A 17,734-nucleotide genomic window follows, 5' to 3' on the forward strand; every position below is an offset into this window, starting at 1 on the left:
CACACACACACACACTGTGGTGGAAAATAGTCCCCAACAATTGTACTATTTCCTCCTGTTTGAATAACGTTTGCTAAAAAATCCAGTGCCCAGAAATGATTTATTATATATTATTTTATCCTTTTCAAAAAATATATTTTTAGGCATGACTCATTTTTAAAGATTTAAATCCTCAGCAGGACATGAAATAGAAGTTTTAAAATATTGAGAGACAGTTTTGACCTTTTTGCCGGATTTGTTGAATATAACAAAAATTTTGAATATCACACACTTTATCCTTTAATATGTGTGAATGTTTATGCTTGTATTTGGATACAATAAGGTGTGTGTACTCTTGTTTAATTGATGCACCTCTCAAGTTTAATATTACACAGTGGCCCCATGACATTTTCAGTGAATCAACACTATATTTGGGTGGCCGCTTGATACATTTGCTGTTGATGAACTGACTGACTCATTGTTGGTGATGGGGTTAAAAAGACTTAATCCTGATGAAGAAAATGTCAAAATGTCCGTCTCATTTAACTCCCCTGTGCTGAAACTAAAAAAATATGACCAACCATGCAAATAGATTTTTGTATGTGCACAACAACTCAACAATTATCAGTAGAAGATAGATAGATAGATAGATAGATAGAATAAAATTGAATAAATGTGTCAGCTTTCAAAAGCCTGCAGCAGCTGAACTCTGGCGTGCACACACTCACGTGCGTGCATGCATCATTTTGCATGTGTGAGAGAGAATAAATGTGTCCTTTAGGGAGTTTGTGTCTGTATATGCACAGGGCAGAACACAAAACGCCGCCTCATGCCCTCTTTGTCCCCCCCCTCCTCTGCCCTGGCAGCTCTCCCATGATGCCCCTGCCCCCGGCTTCCTGCCTCTAATGGCCGTCTCTGTGTGCCATCTCGGGAAGCCTGACATCCCCTCCAGAGGCAGAGGGCCCGGCGTTAATGGAAGCCATTGATGGGCAAAGAAAGGCTCCTTTGTGGCGCCAGGGGCAGGCGTGGGCACCCGTTTGCTCACACACAGCTTCCCCTCCGCACACACTGGGCCGGCCGCTCAGAACTGAGTGCCAACAGCGGAGATCGAAAGACAGGAGCAGCAAAGTGCCCCCTTACCGGGGAAATGGCAAAGAGGGATGGGTAGAGCCAAGGGAGGGGGAGGGTTGGTGAGAATGAGAAAGGGAGGGTGAAAACGACAGTGGGGTGAGTTGGCAAAGAGGGGGAAAGCAAAGAGGAAGGGATAGGTGGGGATAGGCCACAGCGAAAAGAAAGGCCGAGAAAGAGCAGGAGAGATTAACCGAATAAGACAAATTCAATTGGCGCATAGGAGGAACGAAAAAAAAAAGGACGTGAAGGAAATGGGGTACAAACCTTGCAACCAAACACTGAGCGCCAGAGAAAAGAAACCCCGGAGAAAAGGGAAATTGAGCAGGAAAAACAAAGAAACGGAGGTTGGGATCGCCCACGTCAATGAAGCTGGGTGGCCCTGAAGGATAAAAAAAAAAACTGTGGCAGGGTGCTGGAGGTCTCCCTCTGCCACTGTACAGCCTGTCAGCCTCTCGCTGGCTCTCTCCCCTTTCGGTGATTTATAACACCTGAATTGTTCTCCTTTAACAGAGTTGTGAATGGGAGAAAAAGAGGGGAGCTGCCGGCATGCCAAACAGTCCCGACGTTATTGATAACCAAACAGATGTGTCCAGTTGGAATGAACATCTGACGCTAAATCTGGGCTAACGGTTTTTGTTGTCAGGGAAATACTGTACGCTGGCAGCCGGGCGCTCAATAGAGATGTGGGCTTATTGTGTGCCATGTTGTTTTCATTCATTCTAAATAAAAAGTCTGTTTCCTGGCACCGTGCTTTCCAGGTGACGTCCCTTCTTCTCTTCATTGTTGGCTGTGAAAAGGCTTCATCAGAAATCCAAAACATACTTTTCTGATTACATTCATTTAATTACACCTCAGGTTTGAATGCACATTCTGAGGCTTATGGGAAGAAAAAAAACAAAAGGAGCTGTTGTGCAGGTCTGAGCTTGCTCGACTCAACGTCGCCACCTACTGGTTTGACATTCAAGACGTCAGCCACCTCTTGTCTCCCTGCTGGGTAGCACACAGCCTCCTGCATTGTTCAGGCCGCTAATTCATCTCAGCAGCTACTGCTGCTAATTTCCAACCACTGGCAGCGTGCCATGGCCGGAAGTTGCAGCGTGCACCGCCTGTATCCATGCGCCACCGTGGGAGAGCAGCAAGAAAATAGTGCCATATTTGTCCCAGTATGTCATCTGTTTAACACGCCTGATTGGCTTTCACACCATAGCCTCCTAATTAATATGCAGCGGCCCCTCGCCCCGCCTCTCCTCGCCATGCCCTAAGACAAAAGTGTATTGTGTGAGCACCTCCTGTTTTAATTACGCTCAAAAGGGAGCTGTGTGAGGGGTTTCTGTGTGTGTGTGTGTGTTTGTGCTGCAGTTATGAATGCATGAGCAATGATTGTGTATGTGTGTGAGTGTGTGCAGCATTTGTGTATGCAAGCACTGTACGCAAACGTACGATATGTGCACTGAGGGATTCATAAAACAAGCACATTCATCGTCATGTCATCCTGCACGTATGTTCCTGTGTGTGTGTGTATGTGTGTGCTGGCGTCCTAAAACAAGAAGAATTGCAATGCCATTGCTAGGGGAGGAGCTGCCGCTGTCCTATCCCACAGAAAGAGAAAAAAGTGTTGTTGCTTGTTGCCTTTATGCAAATTGGCATCCGATGAAGGTTTTTTGGGAGAGCCACAAAGAGGGTTTGTGATCGGAGCGCTGAGGAGAATGGGAGAGGTTAGGAGGGGTTATGGGGAAAAGACAGGGACAAAATTCCCATCGGTGTACCCACAGCCATCATGTAACATTCCTCTTTTCTCCTTTCTTTCCTCTTTCCTCTACCCTCTTTTCATCCCTCTCTTCCTCACATCCATGACCCGGTTATTAATTTGGTTGAGATTAGTCGCTCATTAATTAACGCATGCCCCCCATCTTTTCCTCTCGCCGTCTCTTTCTCTTTCGATTGTATCGGATTCTGGGTATTTTTTAGCTCGGTCTTTTATCAGTAGCCTTCTTTTTTGTCTTTTTCGCTGATGAGAATGAAGTAATGTGCAGTGTGAGGGGAGTAAGAGAGAAGGATTGGGTGGGTCCCCCCTCGATTCCCTCAGGGACCCTTTCAAACTGAGATAGTGAGGGCTTAACGACTGAATATGACGGTCTGAACAGTTGAATGAATTCATAATTTTAAGCCATATGCGCAGTGAAGATCTGGATTCAGCACAGCTCCTTAGATCTCCTCCAAACAACCTCAGGCTGATTTCAGGGCAGTTGAGTCCTCATAGTTTAAAATTCTGGTGAATTTCACCCAGAACAAGTTTTAATCCTTTTAATTCCTTTTGCAGGACTGGAAATGATTACCGCCTCTGCACAAGTCTGATCTGTCTCTGTTATTTGTTTATGGTTTAGTGAAATGGAGTCGAGGGAGGAATCATCTAATATGAAGATGTACAATGCAGTGAGCTTCAGTAACTCCAGTCTCAGCACTGCTGAGTGAATTCAAATGACAGTGATGATCTGCTGGAAGTGGATTTGACTGACATTTTGATATTAAAGCTCAGAGAGAGGGGAAGGTGATACTGAGTCCTGCGGGTAAGCAATCATGTATCAGACTCTTCACCGTGTGCTTTTCTTCAAGCGTCCTCCTTAAAATGAGGAGATGAGCATGAAGTCTGTGGAAAGGTCAGCCAATGTTTTGCTTTATACAAATAAAACCGCTTGGGTTAAGGTTGGGATTAACTTTTGGCAGAAAGGCTCTCACAGTGTATCATTTATTGGCATGAGTTGGAACCAACTCAGGTCCCTGGGGATGAACCTGATCCCAACAGGGAACCGGCTCAGTTACGGTTCAAGCACCTAGTTTTGAACAGTTTGGAGGATTTCGACCAAAAATAAATTGGTTCGGAGCCTGAAAAATTGGTTCCCAGCTGGAATAAAAAAAATTCCTTGTGAACAAAATTGAGCATGTCATATTCTACAGGTCAGTGAGCATTGTGCAATGCCCTCTGCTGGTGAGGCATCCGATTTCTTTGGTTCCACTCAAAACTGGTGGAATCGTGAGCTCGTCCGCTAGATAGCACCAAGGTTTAACTGCTTGTTGTTCCTCATCGGGCATCTTCCACCTATCGTCATCCTTGTATGGGAAACAATGTTTTTCTCGCCTTTCATGCATGCAGCGAGATTTGACACTCATTCTGGGAACTTTTCTGTTTGCACAGAATGGGGATTAGGGATGGGGGATTCAGTGACACCAGTATGGGGTATTGGGTCCGATTCTGTGCTCATGTACTTGTAATTGTAATCATAAAACCGATACCACAGCCAATACCACTTTATGGTAGTATGATGTTACATAACCTCCTGTTAGTTGAGCATGTAGGGGAAGCAATGTCAGCAGGTTGGAGAAAGTGACTTTAGAGTGAGCTGTTTTTATCTACGGGTTTCCTTCCTTGGAGGCTGTCATGTTTCTACAGAAGCCCAGAAAAAACAAACCAAAAACTGGCTCTAGATATGGCCTTCACACGTTTTGCAGAAAATGTAGTTTTCCCTCCTGGTTGGAAAGGAAGGGTGGACTAACTGAAGTGCAGTCTGCAGCCACACCACTAGATGTCGCTAAATCCTACATACTGGAATCTTTAAAGAAAACTCATTTCTTGGCACTTGATGTCATAAATAAAGGCCACTACATTTCGTACGTGTGTGTGTGTGTGTGTTTGGGTGGGGTTAATAATACAAATGTATTATTACAATATTTGGTGAATTAATGGGGAGCAGAGTCCCTTGAGCCAGGGGGAGAGCAGAGGCTGAGCCAGAGGTTGAAGCAGAGCAAGGCAGGGGGAGTGGGTGGAAGAACCAGACAGACAGAGTCCACAGATCCAGGGACAGAGTAGATTCAGAGTGTGTTCACAGTTGTGCAGGAGTGGGATAAAGGCAGGAGGACTGCAGACACAAAAAACAAGAATTAGCAATTTAGCTAACAAGCAGAAGGGACTCAAAGAAGGCCTGAGCAAGACTAACTTAGTTGCTTAGTCTACAGTCTGGTGGCATGGTGGAGTTAAAGCCCGATATATAAAGCGGAGTTGATTGAGGATAATTAGCAGCTGGACACCCACACACCAGATCTGACTCCTGTAATCAGGCACACACAAACAGACAGATTGAGAGAGAGGGCATGGCATATGTTATCTGGGTTTTAAATCCTTCAATTCATTGATTCATTCATTGGTAAATCAATAAATGAAAGTGAAACATATTTGAATTTCAGATTTTACACTTCATTAGATAAATAACTGACTTGTGTTAAGTTTGGTCACTGATTAGCAGACTGCAACCTGATGACCTGAGAGGCCAAGGGGGTTCATCTGGTAAAAGACAATCAGAGATTTAGAGAGAATTATAGACAATCATCAGTAATTTAAACTCTGGTGTGATGTGTTTTCTGTGAAGGGGACGCTCGTACCATCATGGCACTCACTCATGAGCTCTCCCTGCGTTTTCCCAGCTACACTAGCGTGACTTCCTAGCTACTTCCCTCCGTTCACAGCATTGATTCGGCCCCCTGTGAGGCCCTGCTGAGCCACATGCTCCCTCAATGGGCTCACTCAATTAACAGGCCACGAAGCCCCCGACCTCTCCCGGCCTCTGTTGACCCCCTTGAGTCACGCACCTCTGAGGCATGCGTGTGGTGGAAGTAGCTGGTTTGGAGGAGTGGGCGGGTGGACGGGTTGGTGGGGGCACTCGGGGTGGAGGCGAGGGTGTGAGGAGATGAGTGGTGGTGAGGGAGGGGGTCGGTCAGTGCTCTTTTGTTCCAGTGGTGTCCAGCTTGCCCCCCTTCACCCCTGGTGTCTTTCATAAGGAGTGTGTAATAACTGCCTTTGTTGGTTTTTCCTCTTGTAATGGGTCCAGTGGGAGGCCTTGTTAGTGCGCGGGGTGCTAAGCCAGGGGACCTCGCAGGAACTCTGGGATTAGAGGCTGCCCCATTCTGCCCTAAATGTGATCCCTCTCTGTCACAATGGTCATTCAGCCAGCGGATGAATATGATTTCTTTAGATCTTCCTAATTGCAAAGCTTTTTTGTTCTATCTAAGGGTCTTAAAATTGGGTTTGCTTAGTCATCTAAAGCAGAATTAAAGGCCCAGTATGCAGTTTGAGGAAGGATAAAGAGAAGTGTGAATTACAGAGTGGCACATCAATGATATAATGACCTCAAGGAATTAAAGAGACCCTTAGAATGAAGTCTGCGGAAAGCTGCTCATTAATGAAGAAAGTGGCAGAACTTGACTTAATGTTTCTCTGGATTTGTGATAAAATATTCAATGTGTTTTCATCTTTAAGGCTTTAATTTAAACTTTTAAATGGTCAATCAACTGTCAACAGATTTGTACTCCTAATTTGTCAACAAATATATGCTTTTCCTCTTAAGGATTGTATGATAAATTTATTAAAATTTTCAACTGGCCCTCCCCTTGACTTAGAAATTACCTAGAACACCCTCCTTCCTAATATCTCAAAACACAACATGTTGAGTGAACTTGTTTAATCTTAAAACCTTAAAGTGCATAAATATGTAAATACAACAATTATTTATCAGCTCTTTGCAGCTCAAAATAATTAAAATATAAATCTGGAGTGAGTTACTTTTAAGACCCTCCCCTGCATCTCTATAGCAAAAAGAAAAATACATAACCCTCCCCTTGTTAACAGCCCCTCCTACTCTAATCATTTTCACACAGTCTCTAAGCCTAATTGGACAAAAGCATCAACAAAGGAAAAAATTCAAAACCTCCTCAAAATTCTGCACATCTCTATATAATTTGGGACAATACAGTATGTTTCCAAAAAATCCTAATTTGTGTTTAGGAGAGAGTATCTTTTAATAAGCATCTCCATAACTGCATCCATGAGGGGAGGTCAAGGTGTGGCAGGTTGCTTTTACACAAAGGATTGGTCGTCCACAGGCGAGCAATGAAAAAGGCGAACATTTGAGGGCCCGAAAATGAACACTGCCGCTACTTTTGTTGATTTGGCATTCACACGGCTAGCCATTTTTCAGGGAGGAAATTCAAGTGAAGCACTCCCAAGTACTCATGGAGCACTAAAGGCAATTTCCCCTCAGTCAAGTGGTTGAAACCCTCTCCAGCTGAACAACTTCCTGCATTTAGTCAGCATCCCCCACCGACACCCCTGCTCCATCATCGCCCTGCTTAGCTGGCATCAGTCACAACCTCTCAGCAGGTCGCTGCTCCTTCCAGAATAATGACGACGGGGCTACGACCACAGGATGTAATCTGGAACCAAATGAGAAACACAGCACTGAAAGTCAGGGCTGGAGGCCCAAAATGTGGCTTTAAGTTTAGATATTTCCCTAACATCTCATGTTGTGTTTTCTGTGCTGTTGTGCCGCCTCAACAAGACAGCAAGTCTTGCTCCAGATTTCCATATTTTACAGTGATGATGATTCAGAGAGTTGACAAGTGTTGATTGGAGAGTTACTACGGCTTTTGGGATGACTGTTCAAAACTATAAGGAGTGTTAAATTAACTCTGATGAGTGTGTACTTCCAGATGCACCACCAAAGTGATGATATTTATACTCAGAGTGCAATTTACACTGAGAATTTTTCTGTGAAGGATCTCAGAGAAAACATAAGCACATGGTGTAATTATGCAATCAGAAGATTATCATTGTGTCTTATAAATGAGGAATGCAAAGATGTAAATTGACAAAGTATATTTTCTCTTAAGTACATAAAGTTTGGTACTGTTTTATTTTGATTCTGACACCTTTTTGACATTATGGTTTTCAGTCATGCATTAAGACACATATACAAATAGTCTGCTTGGAACAATAATGTCTGATAATGTCTTTTCTGCAAAAAAAAGGTATAATTTCCACATTAAAATCTTTAAAATGCATCTGCTCCTTCTGACTCATTAAAAATCCCAGATTCTATGAATATGCAAATGTTGTTCATTAAAGTTTTCCTGCTGGACACAAGATGTCTCCTCACTGTATACTCAGTTCTCAGTGTATGTGCACTGGTGGCTTTATCACACTTCCAAACCATTTGTGATGTAACAAATAATGCTCGTAGTCCCCGCTCCTTAAACTCTGTCAAACTCTGCACATAAATCATTCTGCACAGTGAAGATCAAACATTCAACTGCAGGAACAAGAATATGACATATTTTTGACTAGAGGGGGACTTTAAGGGTAATAAATCACTAGGTTGAGTCCACATGGATCACAATAGTGATGAAAAGATGAATTTTTGTTCAAATGAGTATCCATCTTATCAGACTCTGATGTCCTGTCACTGTGTCAGATCCCCATGGTGGTTTTAGCTTCGGCCCATTACGGCCTCCACAGGGCTGTGAGCCGGTTGAGGGGTCCCACAGGGGACCAGGAGGTCCTGAGGGAGGCTATTAACCCATTATGTTCACCTCCACAGCAGTGTTACGGACAACAATCACATACAAGCTGGAGGCTGAGCCACAGGAGGCCACAGCTGCTTAGAACAACCCTGTGTAGCCCGAGGCACCGATCAGTACCATTCCCATGTCGTGCCTTGCTCAAGGGCCAGATATAGAGAAGTACGGTGATAAGGTCAAGAGTATAATGTGGCCTCTTGGATTTATATGTCGTCTTCCATTGAAGAAAAGTGGGAAATCATGTATAATTACATTGTAATCAAGCAAGATCACAGCCAGGATTTTACAAAAATCATTTTCAGTTTTTTTAAATAATGTGTTCAGCTTGCAGTAATATTTCCAGACACATTCCTTAAGTGAAAGGGTTTATTCTTGTAACGCAAATGTTACTTTACATAGAGGCAAAGAAAGCAGGCCCCTTTTTGAGTTGAGAATGAAGTACTTTATATTGGACACTGTTCATTTTATTCTATTCTGTCTGGCATCTATGAACATATTCTTTCAGCCACACCCCAAAAAAAAACATAAAACTTGTAAGTAACATATGACATATCGGAGATGAAGCCTAAAATTCCAAATAAAAGGAGATGTCTACTGATCAATATCCCAGCAGGTCATTTTCACACCTAATTGTCCCCTAAAATTGAAAGTTACATATAGTGACAGACAAAAACAAAATAAAGAGAACATGAGCTCAGTGTCCTCAAACTACAGGCCTGTAGTTATTTTATCTGAATAATACCGTAAAACCAAAATGAGGAATTGAGTCTGAATGGTGTTCTGTGCAGTAAAAACTTCTTCTAAAGCTCTACCCTGAATGATCATTTAGGTCAGTTTTTCTACAGCTTTTAATTACATGTTATAAGGCAGTCATTATTACACTAGCTTGCTATAGAATATATCTTAAGCAACAGAAATTAAAACAATTAACATTTCATCTAATATAATGATAGCTGTGGTACGGGCTTAAATACCACAAAAGTCTCCTATTTTTATTTTTCAAGGCCTTCAACATATTGCAGGTATGATGCCAAACAAGCACATCTCCGGAAGACATATTAGACAAAAGAATAATTACCATAATCATGATTATTTTTCTCTGCATTTTAATTAGCCCTATGAAGCTCAATTAAGCTCTTCAGTATGAGCGCCTATTCAGTAAACAGCTGTCCACCTGTCTTCTCGTTCCTGGGAAAAGGCTGCGGCGCCTGTTCACGCCGAGGTACCATCACCAGATTTGGTGGGGGTCAGACGAGGCCCCTGCAGCCTGCAAGGGGCCCTCTGTATGAGGGGTGATTAATGCCATAGAGATGTAGGCAAACAGGAAGGATATCATTAAGATATGCTAATAGCTTGCTAACCAAAGGTAAAACTTAAGAAAGATAGTCATCAAAAACAGACTTAAATCATTTTTGATTATAGATTTGAGAAACATGCAGGTTTTATAAGGAATATAGATGTGATTAATAATACTTTTAGAAATAACTGTGGAGAAGTAGTAATTTCAATTCCTAATGTACTGAGTATGATTTGTAAGATGATATTGATGATAATAAATCCTGTAAAAATCTAACACTTGGAAGGCTTAAAATCTTATAGTGACAACAGTGGACAAAGGTATCGTGGCATCATTCAAGTTTTGCTTTATTGAATCAGCAAGTGGCAAATTGCTCATTACAAGGCTTAGCTGTGTGTAACATACATTTTATTGTACATTATGCCATCTGTTGACACATGTTCTGGGATATTCTTGACACAATTTGAAATATCCAGTATTTTTTGGCCTCCATTCGTGAAGGGTTTCAACACAGGGCAAATGTCTGTATATAAAAGTAGAAAGGAGAATGTTGTGGTTCCAGGGATATAAGAAACATGTTGATGGGACATCCTGAGCTTTAGTACTATCCGCATATTGACAGTAGGGATGGTGAGAGTCACCGATTTATGTACAAAGTGTGCACAGCAAATAATTTTAGATGGAATCGGGTGTGTAGTTTGTAACATTTTTGCATTGGTAAAATCTGATTTATTTATTAACTATTAGTAGAGGCCATGTGCCTTTATTATGTGGAGATGTGACCAAAAATGTTATATTGCTTTCTCCTCTCTCAACTGTTTCTCTGGCTGCTTAAGATAGCTGCTTTCATATTTTGCATTGTATTACATTAAATCACATTTTGTTTAATTAAAATGTATTGAATCGCACTGCATCGCAATGGGGTGAATCATATTGTATCGCATTGCTTCATATGTATCTGTGTGTATCTTATGTATGATGCACATCCCTAACTGAACTAAAAACTAAACTAATTTCCATAATTTTGTGTCTCCTGTGTTTGTATTTTCTTTTTTTGGTTGGGATTAGTATGTTTTGGCACAGTTCCTGCAATGCTTTGGTCAGCAAAGTAGCTGTGACTCCAAATTTGCCTGTACTTTATTGAACCTGCACCATGAAGAACCACACTGCCCCACACAGCATTAGCTGCCAGCACTTCCTGTATGCACTGTAACCATGGAAATACACAACATTACTTTTGGTACTGGAGAAAAAGTCTGACGTTGATGATTGTGAGCATGTTTTACAAATTCACTCATTTACAGTGAGTGATTTTGTGGATGATTACCATCAATGGACAATGGAGAATTCTGCTCTCACTGAGGATAAACTGCAGGGATTAATGGTTGCCGGGGGTTAACCTGTGAAGTGATTCATGAGAGAACAACTTAGTAAAAGGTATTTCAGTAACAATGCTTCTTAATGCTTCTGTGTTTCTTAGAGCCATCTTTAGAATGAATCTTGTTCATTCTTAGCCTCTGCAAACGTAAGACAAAGTGATCACGAGTCCCTGGAAGTGTTTTTCCTGCCAGATCAAATTGAATGGTTAGTTGTTGATGATGCTTCCTCCTCTTCCTCCCCCTCCTCCTCCTCAGTGGCATTAATCACCCCTCATAGAAAGGCCCTGAGGAGACCATATCTAACAAGGACACCCGCTTTCTTCGGCTGTTTGATCCCCGAAAGTGAAACTGTGTAAATTACTCGGTGAGAGACAAACCCCATCTGGATTAGAGGCATTAACCCCTTCCGCTGTGATTGCTATGCAGTCATTAAGCCTTCAAGAAAAAAAAAAGGACTAATGATGACTGGCCTTCATCATTACTAACAGAGACTTGATTGCATAGCCACTTGCCTCTCTCCTACATGTAATAAAATTACTGAATTATGATAATAACAGGAACAGGAAAAGAAATCAGGAATTTATGGATTATTCCCTGAAAATGTTTTTTTTTTCATGTGTGAATTATGATGATCACTGACTGGATGACTTCTATTTGTATTTCATTTACCCCAGTACAGTTTAATATTGCATTTTAAATGAGACACAACACACACTTGAACAATTTATTTTGCCAAAAACTAATCCAGTATGTTTCAAAATACTTTCAGTTCACATTAATTGTTTCAGCCGATGCAGCCATCATCTTTAGGCCAATCTAAAAGTGATCTGTCATACAAAGGTACATACCTGAACCAACAGTAACATTTCTATTCTAACTAATCATAAACAGTTTAATACGAAAAATAAAATCATAGAAAATCCCAAACCTAAAGTATCAGGAGGTAATTTATACATAAAAAAGATCATTAGGCCTCTGCATTGTTTTGCATGAAAATTCTTTATTTAAAATAAAGAAAATTGTAAAAACAAAATTGGTTTGCTGTGAAAATGTAATCCATTTAAAAAATGTATATTTCCCAAGACTCATTGAGGCCGTTCCTATTGAATGGAGTCTGTTTGTCTTTGGTTTGAACCGGCTGCGGAAATTTAATTCTGTAACCGTGTCTTGGCCTGGTTTAGGGGACAATTAGACAGCATCTTTCATCAAATAGACACATCATTTCCCAATGCAGTCTTTCACAGGCCTGTAGCACGGCGTGTCATAGCTCTAGATCGACCTCTAGTGGGCAAAGCTGACAAAAACCTTTAAAATGGAGATTAGTTTTATTTTTGCAGAATAAAAAAAGTTTTTTTTCTCACCTAAAAACACATGTGGTGGTTGACATGAGCACAATGAGGCACTTTTTTTTTAACAACCTAAAGGGTGTAATACTCAAGTACTACGATGTTAAAACCTCACAGTGTGTGTGTAATTCTGTCTCTGTGTGTGTGCGTCTAACTGTTGAGCTTCTCAGACTCCTCCATCCTCACAGCGGTCGACTGGCCGTCATGATCCGCTTCCTCTCCAGGCACCTGAGACAGCGAGCGGGAAAGAGAATGAGATCATTGAGGGTCTATATTTTTATGACCTCATCTGGTCCTCAAACACCCTTCCATTTTCCAGACTAAATACAGTCTAATTGACACTTTCCAAGGTGCACATTAGTTGATGCTTCCGTTTTATGTCATTAATTTGTCTCTAAATGTCAGCGTCCTCCAGGTCTCTGTGAAGCCCTGCATGTAGTGAGCATTTGCCTTTTGTTCCCCTTTCAGACATTTATTAAAAAGATAAACAAGGATAAAATTGGACTTAAGGATGGAAAACAGCTGCAGTGAATTACTTATTATTTGATGCCATTTATGCACACAAAGTACAGATAATCAATCAAATATTAATAAAAAAAGACTAATGGAACAAAAACAATTTCAAGGGCTTATAAAAATACAGAAGTGCATTTTATCTTCATCTGTATGTTCAGTGTCTAAAGATGAGGTTCATATTGTATTTATGAATTAACCATTCAATATAATGATGAGAAATAAAAATGAGAAAATGCCTCTTTTTAAGGACAATTATACAAAAAAACGAAAAGACAAAAAGAGGCATAAATCTGCATGTACTTCTGCAAACTGCATGATACTATACATAGCACCATGTGCTCTTATAAACCTGTAAAACAAAAGCATGATGAGCCACAGATTGCATTGTGGGGGAAATTCAATGACGTCAGCCCAAAGTGAAAAGGTGTGACATCATCCAGGAGGGATTGTTCCTGTAATCCACCTGGTTGGAACCATCACGCGGTGGGGCGTTTGCTCCACCTGGTGGCCAGACAGCACTGCTGCCGCATCTGTCAGCGCCACGATCACAGCCACGGATTACCTGACTGTCAATGCGACGTCGCCATCTTGTGGTAGTAAGATGTAATGTTAAAGGCTTCGACAGCAGGAAAATGTGATAACTGGAGAAAATACTTCATCTCTGTGGTGTCTACTTGAACTTGAGGGCCTAAACAAAGGGGGGGGCGTGCCGTGTCACCAAATTAATACCTTTAATTCCAAATTGTCTTGATGGTAACAATTTATTTTATAGACTTGCTTCATTTAATTCACAATTAGAATGTTTATTCTCTATATATGTTAAATTGTTTGTCTGTAGAGAAATTTCAGATTTTCACAGTTATGTTATTATTTAATTGGAATTGGTCATTTATTGTTCATTGTCTATATTTTCCCTGTAATTAATAGTCTACCAAAATTATGACTGTCTTCCCAGGAAATCTCTCAGGAAACTTTTGGGATAAAAGTATGGACCTGTAAAAGTGTCATAATACTCTTTATGGGCCTAATTTCATAATAATTTCCTAGTATGATTCTAGAAAAGAACTAATGTGTTCGTAATCGTAGGGAGAATTCAAATTTCTTTGACATTAGGAAACTTTTCTCCATTTATAATATGGTGTATTGTATGCTTACCTGTAGACAAATGTATATACACATATATTCAGCTGACCTTCTCTGCTCTGACTGAAACACTCTTTAGTTTAACTTCGCAATGAATCAAAATGAATCAGTTATGTTCATTTTTCGTGCAATTAGGATCAAATAACAGAATTCTCTCCAGGAATTTCCTGAAAATGAGTAGGAAACGATTCAGAAACCACAGTCAAACTCACCTCCCAGTAGATGTTGTCCTCATAGCAGATGGTGTCAGAAGGAGCACCGAAGACGGGCAGCTTCAAAATGAAACCTAATTCAAGAAAAGAGACCTTGTCATTGATCTGTACAATCAGAAACACTCTGAATGTTACATACAAGAAATGTAATATTCACTGATACAGTGAGGCCAATATTTGTCATTCTGCCTTAAACAGCTGCTGATGTTGGTTAATGGCTAATTGTTGAGTCAGTCACTGTTGTTTATCATTAACCCATCAGGTCATTACATAATAAAGGGCAGTAAAAATCTTCCTTTTAAAATCGACTTTAGTCAGCCTTCCCAGCCAGTACTGATTTTTTGTGACTTCTAAGTTCACAATAGGCAAAATTTATTTGAAAACGAAAGTTTTTGAGGGTTGTTGGACTATATTTAAATGTGGAGTACCAGCGTGTGGGATTTAATGGTGTCTACTGGTGAAGTTGCAGATTGCAACCAACTGAATAACGCTCGCCTTCCAGGACTCTAGGACAAACTATGGTGTAGTTATAGATCCCCCTAAGAGACACAGACCTGGACCTTTAAGTGCTGTGAGCGCTTTATCAGAATAACTGAGGAGGATGCACGTACCGACAATCAGTCCTCCCAGCAGGGCAATGCCGAGGGTGACAGCAAGGGAAGCGGCCTGAATACCGCCCTGGTAAGACGCATCAACTTCTCCGCTTGCCACATCAGGGAACACGTCTTTCATACTGAAACACAGAGAGGGAAAACAACAAGTCAGCTGAGATTCAACAATCCAACTGTTTGTGGGAAACATATTTTATTATATATTATTATATTTTATTATATATTTTTATTAGTCTCGCTGACAATGAGCTACCAATTGTTCAACTCACATAACAAAATGAAACGCAGGAAGGGGTAAGAGATACAGCACAGTAAACTTTACAGATCACTGATATGGTCTTTTTGCAGGTCCTTGCATGCTGACTTTGCACTAAATGAGGAATGTGAGAGCAGCCTAAAGAAAGCTGAAATCTGTCAGTGCAGTCAGAGTGATGTTATCTGTAACCAAACACTCCTGCAGTCCAACCCACACAAAGATTATCTCATTCAAACGGGAAAAATGTGGAAATTCAAGACAAACCACTGCTGGTGCTTTTGGTCCCTCAGCTGAAAACTGATGAGTTGAGGCTTGTTGAAGTCACTTTACATGTATCTTCTGAACTCACAGGTTAACCACTTATAATCCCTATTAGCAAATGTATTCAGTATGTAGTCTACAAAGCAGACACTTAGCTGACACTGAGACACTGAGTCAACCAAGTTTTACTGAACACGTATATGCTTGAATTTAATCAGTGTTCAACTTTAATTCGTATAAAACACAGCTGCTTCACAGTTTTATTAATGTTTCACTTTTACAGAGAAAGAAATGTGCATTTTGCACAGATGATTGTTTTGTCTGAGAACAAAAGGAATCTTTTCCGGTCCTAATTTGTCTTAAATCTTACATCTTGACCCCACAGTAAAAACTATATCTATGAATATATAATATAAAATATAATAGGAATACTGCAGGAACACAGCAGGCAGAGGGTGTCTCTATGATCCTCTCGCTCTTCTGCTACTTTGATCACGAAGGTGTCACTACTCTATGGACTGTATGGGCTGTAATATAGTACAGAATTTAATATTTATAGTATATTGTTTATATCGTTTAGAGAATATTATAGATCTGAGACCAAAATGACAGACGGGCGGGGCTCAGAAAAAAAAGGCGCAGTAACAAATCCGTTAGATTCACACAAACCTCTTTCAGATAAAGGATTAATGAGTCAAATATTCAACTAAACAACCCCTCTCTCTGCTACTAGGGGAGGTGGCAGGTTGAACCCCCCTCAAATCACCTACTGCCTACAACAGCACAAATTAAATGTTTACCCGTCTCCATAAACATCTACAGTTGCCACAGCAGCAGTCACCGCTCCCACAATGGCACCCAGGATGCCGGGCATGCCATGAAGATTGTGAACCCCGCAGGTGTCTTGGATTTTGAGTTTTTCCTCCAGGACGGGCTGAAAGGAGCAAAAAGAAGGAGCAGATAATGTGGGTTTGTCAGGGCTGTGGATGAAACTGGAGGTGAATTGCAACATCACAGTCTAAAATACACTTATTCCTTTCATTTCTATCAGTTGGTGAACACATTTATCCACAGCACTTCTACTACAGCTTTATGAACACTTTTTTTCAAAAGGCGGCTCTCAGTGGAAATTTAAAACCCACACTACACCCACTTACCTGTATTCTCTGTGATATTTAAATGTAATATCGTGGCAGTGAGTGGTAGGTTTGATTACAGATGTAATGAAATGTATGATCACATCTGCTCTCTAAAATATTCCACATCCATTAATATAAAAAGGGAAAGTGCACTGCTGACACTTCTTTGCCTGTTACCATTACAGTGTTATTAGATTTGACCATTTCACAGCTATTCGACAGCAGAAACAAGTGAAAACACTAACAGATGTCTAGATTTTTTTTTACCGATTAGCTGAAAATATATGGTTTAAAGCCTCTAATTGAATCTACAGAATCCTCACTGACTTAATCATAAAATATAAAATGCTGAATCATCCTTACTGAGAGGTACTTGAAGCCCAGAACAGAGATGATGCCAGCCAAGAAACCGACAATCATGGAGCCGTAAGGTGTCAGCATCATTTCACCAGCTGTTCCCGCTGCGACTCCACCGGCTAGGGCAGCATTTTGGATGTGGACCTAAAGAGGAAAAAAAGGGTGATGCTTAATTTGCGACATTTTTGATGAATTATGGTCATGTAGATGTGGGGGAGGTTTTAATACATAACAGTAAAATACACTTTAATCCTGAAACTCACTGTGCGGCATTGCACCTACTGCAACTACTACTGAATAAATTGAGGACCTATTTCTTCTGGGAATTTGGTGGAAAAGCAACCTGTTTCAGTATATATAGATATTATTACTATATTATACAAAATAAATACAGAAAATGATACAGACACACATAATTTCCCCACCAGAATTGCACTAGAGAAGGCTTTGAATCATAATTTAAACATTTATGTTGAGAAATACAATGTATACACAGTATGACAGTAGCTGAAGAAAAAGAGTATAAAAATAATCTAAAAAATAAAAAATGTGGAGACCCTGGTCTCTGGACGGGGAACCTTAACCCTTTATCGGACGAGGAACCATATAGTAACTTTTTATTACACTTCTATGGCATATTTTGGTTTGGTTTGGTTTTTTATAGGTGATATACCAATATAGCTTTCTTTCACAAATAACTCAA

General features: G+C 40.7%; 1 protein-coding gene across 1 annotated transcript in view; it reads right to left on the reverse strand.

The window, feature by feature from the left end:
* Positions 1 to 11,900: 11,900 nt before the first annotated feature.
* The window catches only part of rhbg (Rh family B glycoprotein), a 14,816-nt gene continuing 8,982 nt past the window's right edge, over positions 11,901 to 17,734 (reverse strand). Inside the window, exons 6-10 of the mRNA XM_035673145.1 lie at positions 17,038 to 17,175; positions 16,336 to 16,469; positions 15,019 to 15,140; positions 14,408 to 14,481; positions 11,901 to 12,764 (exon numbers count right to left, since the gene is read on the reverse strand). Coding sequence (XP_035529038.1) covers positions 12,687 to 12,764; positions 14,408 to 14,481; positions 15,019 to 15,140; positions 16,336 to 16,469; positions 17,038 to 17,175 — 546 coding nt within the window. The 3' untranslated portion in view covers positions 11,901 to 12,686. The remainder of the gene's footprint in view (positions 12,765 to 14,407; positions 14,482 to 15,018; positions 15,141 to 16,335; positions 16,470 to 17,037; positions 17,176 to 17,734) is intronic.

This window comes from Morone saxatilis, unplaced genomic scaffold (assembly GCF_004916995.1).
Source record: "Morone saxatilis isolate NCDOM2014 unplaced genomic scaffold, NCSU_SB_2.0 Contig24, whole genome shotgun sequence".
NCBI lineage: Eukaryota > Metazoa > Chordata > Actinopteri > Moronidae > Morone > Morone saxatilis.